Source organism: Octodon degus, unplaced genomic scaffold (genome assembly GCF_000260255.1).
Source record: "Octodon degus isolate 3935 unplaced genomic scaffold, OctDeg1.0 scaffold00057, whole genome shotgun sequence".
NCBI lineage: Eukaryota > Metazoa > Chordata > Mammalia > Rodentia > Octodontidae > Octodon > Octodon degus.
The window spans coordinates 8,002,168-8,011,129 of NW_004524633.1; the positions used below are offsets into that span (position 1 = coordinate 8,002,168).

Here is an 8,962-nt window from a genome sequence, read left to right on the forward strand (position 1 = left end):
ATTTGCTCTAATGGTGTTTGTAAATAGGATATCATGTCCGCATCTTGTACAGCAATTAGCCACTAGGAAGAATGTATGCAGTGTGTTAGTTATTGAAACTGTCCTACCAATTTGGTTTGAAACTGTCTCATTGCTATTTGTTTATCAATACAATTATGGGAAAAAATAAAAAAAATGTGGGCTACATTTAACAAATTTAAAATTCTATTTCCTATGGCCTAGCAATGTCACTTTTAGGGATGTACCCTAAGTGATTTCTTATAAAGTTATATGCCAGCGTATTTTTTCTGTGATATCACACAAGTACAGCTTGTAACAGCAAAGCAAAAATCTAAAAACAAATGCAATGTTCATTACAGAGAGAAAAGGAACTGAGTTGTGCTGCTTGTGCAGCGACAGACTGTGTGGTGCTCGGCTGACCTTTTACACTAAATGGGTGAATTTGAAAAAGTCAGTGCTGCTTTTTATGTGTCTCAGGGAGATGTATGCAGTGTGATTAGGGTTATATAACATTTAAAAGCAGGCAAAACCACAAAACATGTTTCTTTTTTAAAGGAATTAAATGGTTACATAGGAAAGCTCTTTAAATAATGAAATGACTCATGCCATGTAGAAACTCAGGGTGTAAACAAGAGTATGTAAGGGAGGCACCTACAGAACTTCAGAGGTTCTGTTCTGCTTGTTTGTTTTATTCAGTGTACACATACATTCTTTTCTATAAAACTAGCAGGAAAATATTCCATAACAAAGACTGGGCAGAGGAAGACAAGCCATGAAATTAAATTCAAATATCATGGCCCAGGAGTAGAAGGAGAAACACGAAAGCTGTGGTTGTAGACGCAATCAGGAGGGGACTATCAGCGCTGGCAACTGTCACTAAGCAATGTGGGCAGAAGTGATGTGCAGCGAGTGGAGCCAAGAGCACCGGGTGGCTGGGGGTTCTGATGACAGCGCATCCACAGATAGAGCCAGAGTGGCAGCCAGAGGCAATGAGGAGCAGAAACAGCATGGAACCCAAACAGCTCTTTAAATCATTTCATCAGCAGATGCAAACAAAAAGACAGATTATAAAAAGACAGATTTGCTCAGACTATAATCTGAGTAAAAGGCACATTTGAAAGCTATTTAGAAATATTTTGTTAGAGAACATAATCCACACTAGACCATGCACAAAGATATCAACATGTTTAAACAGAAATTTACTGGTAGGAAAAAATGCAACATTATTTCAGGAAAGTCTTCTGCATAATCTTTGAATTAAGTCATTTTTAGCAATATTTCAAATAAGTGTTCCATGGAGTTTCTAAAATTCTCTCAAAAGAGGTTATCTCAATTTCTGATTCGTCTAATAGCCTTTATAGAGCTGCTTAATCATCTTTCAGTGTTCTTGCTCATTTTTAATAAGTTTGAGTTGCACCAATCTGAATCGTAACGTTAAAATGTGTCACATTTGCATTGAAAACAATCATCAGTGACGCTGTCGACTTAGTCTTTCCCTTTCCATGTTAAGTAATTTTGTCATCACAGTTTTATGTAGACAAAATGTAACAACTGAGTGAAATCATTAAATGTATGGATACTCTTCCCTGACCATGTATGTGAAGGTTCTGCTAAGGAAAGCATGTTAATCTCACAATTACAAAACATGCCACACACCTGGAGTTTCCTATAAAAAAGGTGGTGTGTCTAAGTGAGAGCCAGCAGTAGGAATGTTGTCACTGACTTTGACAGTGACTTCTGTCTCAGCAGAGAAGGGCAGCAAGGAGGTGGGCAGCTACCATTTATTTTAATGACAGGCCAAACTTTCAAGCTGTAACAACATGCTCAATAAATCCTTCCATTACTGTGCTACCAGAGGAGAGCTGGAAAATGTATTACATTTCTATTTTTTTCTTCTCAGAGATATGTATTTTTGCTCCGTTTCTATAGTAACACTGACGCAGTGACTAAAATTTTAACTCCTTTTTAGGCTCCCCGATGGCTTCACGCAGCTTCTAAACTTGACCCAGCTCTACCTGAACGACGCCTTCCTTGAATTTCTTCCAGCCAATTTCGGAAGGTAAGAATGAGAAATGTAAGGTGTACAATTTTATTCACCTTCAGCACGTGCTTTCCCAGCACTGTTGGATAAGGATGAGGCTTCAGAAGTGACAGGTGTGATTAAAGCTAGGCCCCATGATGATTCAACAAAGAATCCTGGTAATGCTGCAATAAAGTTTACTTCCGCAAAAGTGAAGTAAAATTAGGTTCTCACGTAACAAGCACAAACAAATAAATTCTAGATGAACTAAAGAATTACATAGCAAAAAAAGTAAAACCACAGATGATGGCTTGGGTGAAATTCTTTTGAATATGTATGTCCCTAAATTGTGAAATGCCTTTATAAGCAGAGAATCAAAAGAGAAAATTAAAAATCAGCAGCACTTGGGTACTCTTAAAGTAAAATAAGGAAATAAAGCATTTAATGTAAAACCATAAATTAGGAAGCTATTTTCAAATTACGTACAGCCATAACCTATAAAGAATTTTTACAAATATGAAAACAAAGATATCGAGGAAAATTGAAAAATGAGATGAAAAGGCAGTTCATAGTGAAACAGAATGGCCAATGGACACGTGAAAACAGTTACCTTCAAAAAGGGTTAGCGTGACACGAGTGAAATCCACAGCAAGAGTCTGTGTTCGGGTCTACGGGGAAGCTGTTCCGAGGGCGGAAGGGCAGTGCTAGGCTCCCATTCTGCCCCCTGCACGGCAGTGTTTCGACCTTCATGCACGCAGCGTGCTTTCAAAGCTTTGAAAACCCTCACAGCCTTCGTGATGCATTTCACAAAATACCTCATGCCATCTCCAGATATCGCATAGCATTTGTAGATAAGCATATTTATCATTACTGACAAAGTGAAACAGTGGAACCGCACCTGTGTAGGAAGTTGGATAAATAGATGATTCATCCGCATGATAATACTATGCGGCAGTTAATAGTCTTACACCAGGAAAAAAATTTTTTTAGTTCTTATGATGATTTAAATCTAGGGATGTACTCTAACGAAATATATACACCACCTTTTTAATGTGAATATTCATGAGACCATTAACTGGGTATGCTGCGGTGAGATTATGGGTGTCCTGTTTGCAGCCTTCCCAATGCTGGGATTACAGGTGTGCGCCACCAGCCCGGTCTCGGTGGCCAACTCAGCGCATGGTGGAAGGGCTGGCGCGCATGTGGCGCTAGGGATCGAACCCCGGGCATGCACTTGCCTAAGCAGGCACTGCACACAGGATTTTAGACGAGCATTTTCTTGACTTCTAAATGAACTGGAAGTTCACCGCCCAAGAAAGCAGCCCTGTCCTTCTTACAGACCAACGCTATTATATACTTGTGAGCTATTGGATTATTAAATATTTGTCAGCCTAATTTTGAATTTTTGACCTGGATTTTTGTGAGGTCCCTTTAATTCACAGATTTCCAACCTTTCAGCTTGTCTAGGTCACACTGAGCAAAGAAGAACTATATTGGGCTGAATGGAAAATATATAATATAGTGTATGTAGGCAACAAAGCTTCTTTTATAATTTAACGTATGAAATTATTTTGTGAAATAGCACAAGCTGAAGTTTAAATAAGTAACAAGACTTTCATGTGCAGCTAATGATGCTAAACTCGTGCTTTCACAGGCGCACGCACGAGGCTAGGTTGGAGTGTGATCAGGGGTGCTTGTGCGCGTTTCTCGCTACATCACGCAAATGTGTGTCCCACCTGAGGCCTTGATATAACTGTGGGGGCTGGCAAGGGAGGCGGCTGGCACTGCCTTGCACCCGGACGTGCCCAGGCCACAGTCCAGTCCCACGCAAAGGAGTCATGAATTTTACCACTAAAACGACACAATAACCTGAACAGCCTGCGATCGCTGGGCGCGCACCGCTCGCTGTCCAGGACCACGTGTGGGTCGCACCTGCCGTGCACGTGCTTTACGTCATCCCAAATTAAAGACGAGATGTGACCAAGCAGAAAGCGCAAGACCAACGCTGACCCACATCGCTTGGAATTCAAATTTGAGTTCTGTGTAAACCGACCCCCAAAATATCGTCTATTTTATATTAGAATTTAAAAAGGGTTTTTTTAAATCTTCATTTGGGTAGTTTGACAAAAGTATATTTAATCATCCTTCCAAAACCTAGGATTCTGTACTCCTAAAATCTAGTATCCATTTCAGAATATCATCATGCTTAAGGAAGATTTGAGCCATATGTTTAAGAAATCTCTTTTACTAGCAATATGTTCATCCACTGAAGAATTATTTCATGTGCATACAGAGTTATATGATTAACATTAAATCAGAAGCTTCGTAGGAAGCAGAAAAATAAAAGTGGAAAGAGATCTAGATTAATACTAAAAGCACTATACATACAGGAGATTATAGATGAAATACTTAAATAGTAAACCACTCCAAAAACGTTAAGAATAGAGAATCTAGTTCCTATCTGTTCTGCACTAGCTTCATCTGAGTACCTTATAAAAAGCTGTTTAGACGTGAATAACAAGTGCATGTCCCAGATTTGTCTCAGCAGCCAGGTCTGAGATGCGTCCCTGAGGACAAATGTCCCTGAAGCAACAGGAGCTCTGAGCACCTCTTAGCTTGGGCGTGGCTTTCAACTCGAACATTGTCGAGGGCCGATTATGCCCCAGATTGGCCAGTGAAAACTGTGGTTTTTCCACCTTGTTCGGAAATGTGAAAGCGTACGCCTTAGAGTCGGTGCCGCAGAGCATGCTACACCATTTTCCCAGCGTGTGATTAATGGAAGGAGTAATTACCAATAACTTACGGGAACTGATTGATGATGTGCTCTGGATGCCTTTCGTGTATTCCATCCTATGAATTTGGTACTCTCATCAGCCACATGTAGAAAAGAAAACTGAAATTAGAAGGGGTCAGTTAACTTGCAGGGTCGCACACAGAATATGGAAGTCTAAATTTTTGCGCAAATCTATTGCACCACGAGGTCCAAGTTCTTTACCTCCGTACGACTCTGTTTACTTTTCAAGTTATAGTTCTGGAAGGAAAGCATTGCTAAGTCTTGGTGAATGCAGCAGCTATTATTGACTACGTATTCAGTGATTTGGTGAATGCACAAAATTAAATCTAACAGTGAATGCATTTGTATAAAACACTAGAAATTGAAAAGGCCTGGGATTCAAGCATGTCATTGACCTATCTTTATTTTTGCAAAAGGGATTTGCCACTTCCCAGAGTTGCTGTAACGCTATTTATCATCAATCTGCATGTCTCTTTAAGATCTGTAAACACAGGAAAAATACTTGATCAGAGTTATTTGGATAGCAATAATTCACTTTACCATATGAATATTTTATACGGGAACAAAATTAATTTTGAAAAAATTCTTTTCTATAGACTTGTCAAATTGCGGATCTTGGAGTTAAGAGAAAATCACTTGAAAACTCTACCAAAGTAAGTGGTTGAATAGTTTCTAAACTTCGAGTTGTGGCTTTTTGATAGGAGGGAGAAGAGCTACTTTTACCTTGGCTGTTTTGCCATTTTGACTGATTTATTCTATAATTTCTTCTTAAAGGTCAAAAAAGTAAAGTAAACTGTATGAGAGCCATATTAAGTAAGAATGCACTCTGTCTAAAGACTATAATAACAAATAAAAGCTGCATAAGACCATTTAAGATTTTTCTTGTAGCTCAAGATATGTGCCAAGAAATTATTCCACTAAAATTTATGGATTTGTCATTTTATGACTGAAAAATAACAATTTTACAAAGTTCAGCCTACAAAGATGCTTAATTCTGTGAGATAATTTATGGATTGTGATTTTTCAGCTTCTAAATCAAGAATATGCCAGGAGTTTTAGAAAAAAAGATGAAAAATTTCCAACAGATTCTGAAGTGATTTAGTAGAACAGAAAATGTTATATTTATATAATCTTACAAACTGTTTCCTTGTACTATTTTATTTAAAGTTTGATTCATATAAATACACAGGGCATTGAAAAGTGACAACTAATCTCTCAAATGTTATGCATTAATATAATAAAATACTTTGTTGCATTCCACTTTATTCATGTCTAACAATAGAATTTTCTGTTGTACGGAAGTAATTATTGTTGAATGTCAAGAATTATTTCCAATGGATTTTTACTTTACTCAAATAAATCAACATGACTTATATGCTACATTTAAAATATAATTCTATGTTAACTCTTCCTTCAGTATTATAGAAAAATATTGAGCATAGTCATTGGTTTCTCAAGTATTTTAATAACGCACATTTCTGCCGAACCGAAACTTCTTTTTATATTTTTAAATCCTTTTTGTAAGCAAATGAGACTGAATAACATATTCATTTAAAAAATGGATATATTGATAAGATACCTTCAACTGCACCTCAGATATGCTGAGACGTGTGAAACGCAGTGATAGCTACCTCGTGGCATAATGATGAGCGTAACTTTCCACAGCAATGTGAATTCCACACACAGGGCGTACCTGTGCTTTCCTTAGTGAGTGGCGGTTCAGGAGAGAGTGCCCAAAGGGAAAAGAGGCTCCATACTCAGCACGCTGCCCTCATGAGGAACGCCTTCCTCTAGCTGAGGCGTCATCCCCGGCCCCAAGCCGAGGCACTTCCTGCTTTGGGGGCGTGGGAACATGTTGACAGTCTTGCCTCTTCTTGTATGAATCTCCTGCAAACGCAGGCAGTGCCCCGCTTCCAGCCTGAATGCTTTCATCTTCCACATTTTCAAGTGACAACAGGGCTAAGTGGAAGCTAAATGAAGATGAAGGAGCAGTTCTTCCCATTTACCTAAATGTATATGTTTATGTCAAGGAAAAAATATTGAGTATACAGGAGATGAGTGTGCTGCTCTAAAACATTGGCTTGGATTTGAAATATACAACAAACCTGACCTTAATTGCAGGATTTTTTCATATGTACTTTAAAATAAAATTTTAGAATAAAGTAAACCTGTTGTAGATTGATAATTTCATAAGAAATAGCTGTGTGGATCATACAGCATAGTGAGCTAAAGTTCTTATCAATGTGCAGGGTATTCTGTAGGATTTGGGACTGTAATCCACTATCAAATAAAATTAAATAAGTAGAATAACATCCATGAGCTATTTTTGGAATAGCTAAACATTGTAAAAATCTATTAGAAGGGACACTGGATCTTCTTGGTGTCTACCAAGACACTATATGTGTATATCTTGTGTAGCTGTTACAACTTCTCCATTTTAAGAATCATTTTACAGTCATTTGCAATCCAGGGTGTTCATTTTATACCTTATCAACAAAAATCTAAAGTACCAAGTACAGACATAAAATATAGAGAGCTTTATTTTAGTTTCAGTACCTAAGGAATGAGAAGTACTGAAAACAGTTCTAGAATAAAAATAAAATCCATTAAATGTTCTACGTTTTGATCACCAAGGTAGACTTGTAACCTAGAGATATGTGAGCGCTTTCTACTTGTCTTTATTTTCTACTCCAGTGAAAATAAAGGTAAAGATATAGTTTTCGGAGAACCAATTTTAGTTTTATACTAACTACCCCAGGAAGCGATAACTTGTGATTTCCGCGGGGGCACAAACAAGATGCCGAGTCCTTGGTGGGTCATCAGTAGCTTTCGAATCTTTTCACCCCGTGTCTTGAAGCCTATCTGCCTGGTGGCAATGTATGCAAAGTGTAAAATATGTGAGAATCACGACATAGGTGCATTTGGATGCATTTTCGCTAGTAGATGCATACAGCTACCTTGATGTGAGCCGAAGCCAAGATACAAGCAGGAGTTACGGCTGTGTGTGTCGTACGAGAGTCTGTTGTGGTCACCCCTCTCGCACATCTGAGAACTACAGAACTGGAAGCGGAGCCTTGAGGTTTCATGGGAGAGCTTTTTCCCCATAGTGAAAACAGTGAGTCCTAACTGTGATTTTAGAAGAACAGCCAGCACCCATGAGGATGGTAACTGCAGAGCCCTGGAATGTTGAAGGCCGAAGGCCGAGCCCAACCCTGGGTTGCTGGTTGTTTGTATTCACATATGCATGTGTTTCTTTGTGCACTGCTTCCTTCGCTCGCTTCTTGAAAGGTGTGTGAGGTTCAGGGATTGGGAAGAGCCTGGATTCTGGATGGCTGTGTCACACGATGGGCTGTCCTCGTAGAAAGGTTTGATTGAAGTCAAAAATTGGCTGCTCAGGCCAGGCATGGTTGCACACACGTGTAATCCCAGTACTGGGCAGGGCGAGGCAGGAAGATAGCCATAAGACCGAGGCCAGTCAGGGCTTCATAGTGGGTTCAAGGCCAGGCTGCACTGCATAGCAGCGCTCTGGCTCAACAACAACAGAAACGAGTTTGTTACTCATTTCATGCAAGTGGTTTTGGTAAGTGTGACCCTCAGTGGCTACAGGAAGGGGTAGCAAGACACTTTGGTTCTTTGTCACATGGGCTTCTCTATAGGGCTACAGTTCAGCAGCTTTCTTCCTCCAAAGAAGGAGGAGCGGAGGGAGAGAGAGGAAGGGAGAAAGGGAGAGAAGAAGGGGGGGAGGGAGCGAGGAAGGGAGAGAGCGAGGAAGGGAGGGAGGGCCAGAGCGAGAGAGCTCTGACCTCAGAAGTAACATACCATCACACCATGATTTCTACTGCATGTTGCTGGTTGCAGCAACCAAATCTGGTAGAGAGTGGAGAAGGACAGGAGTGTGAACAGCAGGAGGCAGGGCTCTTGTGAACCATCATAGAGATCCCTAGCACACAATGTCTGGTGCTCAGCATAGCCTGTCTGGAAATCCAGTTGCCAGTACAGTGGTACCTCAGTTCACGAACTTAATTCTTTCCATGATTCTGATTGCAAACTCAATTGGATGAAAATAGAATCAAACTCAGTGGTATACCAGGCTCACCTGCTGCCGAAGGCAGACTCACAAGTCAGATTCATAAAAAGCTTTATCTTGA

The 8,962-nt window shown here is 39.7% G+C and overlaps 1 protein-coding gene across 1 annotated transcript in view; it reads left to right on the top strand.

The window, feature by feature from the left end:
- The window catches only part of Lrrc7 (leucine rich repeat containing 7), a 369,797-nt gene that overhangs the window by 102,948 nt on the left and 257,887 nt on the right, over nucleotides 1-8,962 (top strand). The window contains 2 exon segments of the mRNA XM_023718276.1: nucleotides 1,970-2,059; nucleotides 5,411-5,467. Coding sequence (XP_023574044.1) covers nucleotides 1,970-2,059; nucleotides 5,411-5,467 — 147 coding nt within the window.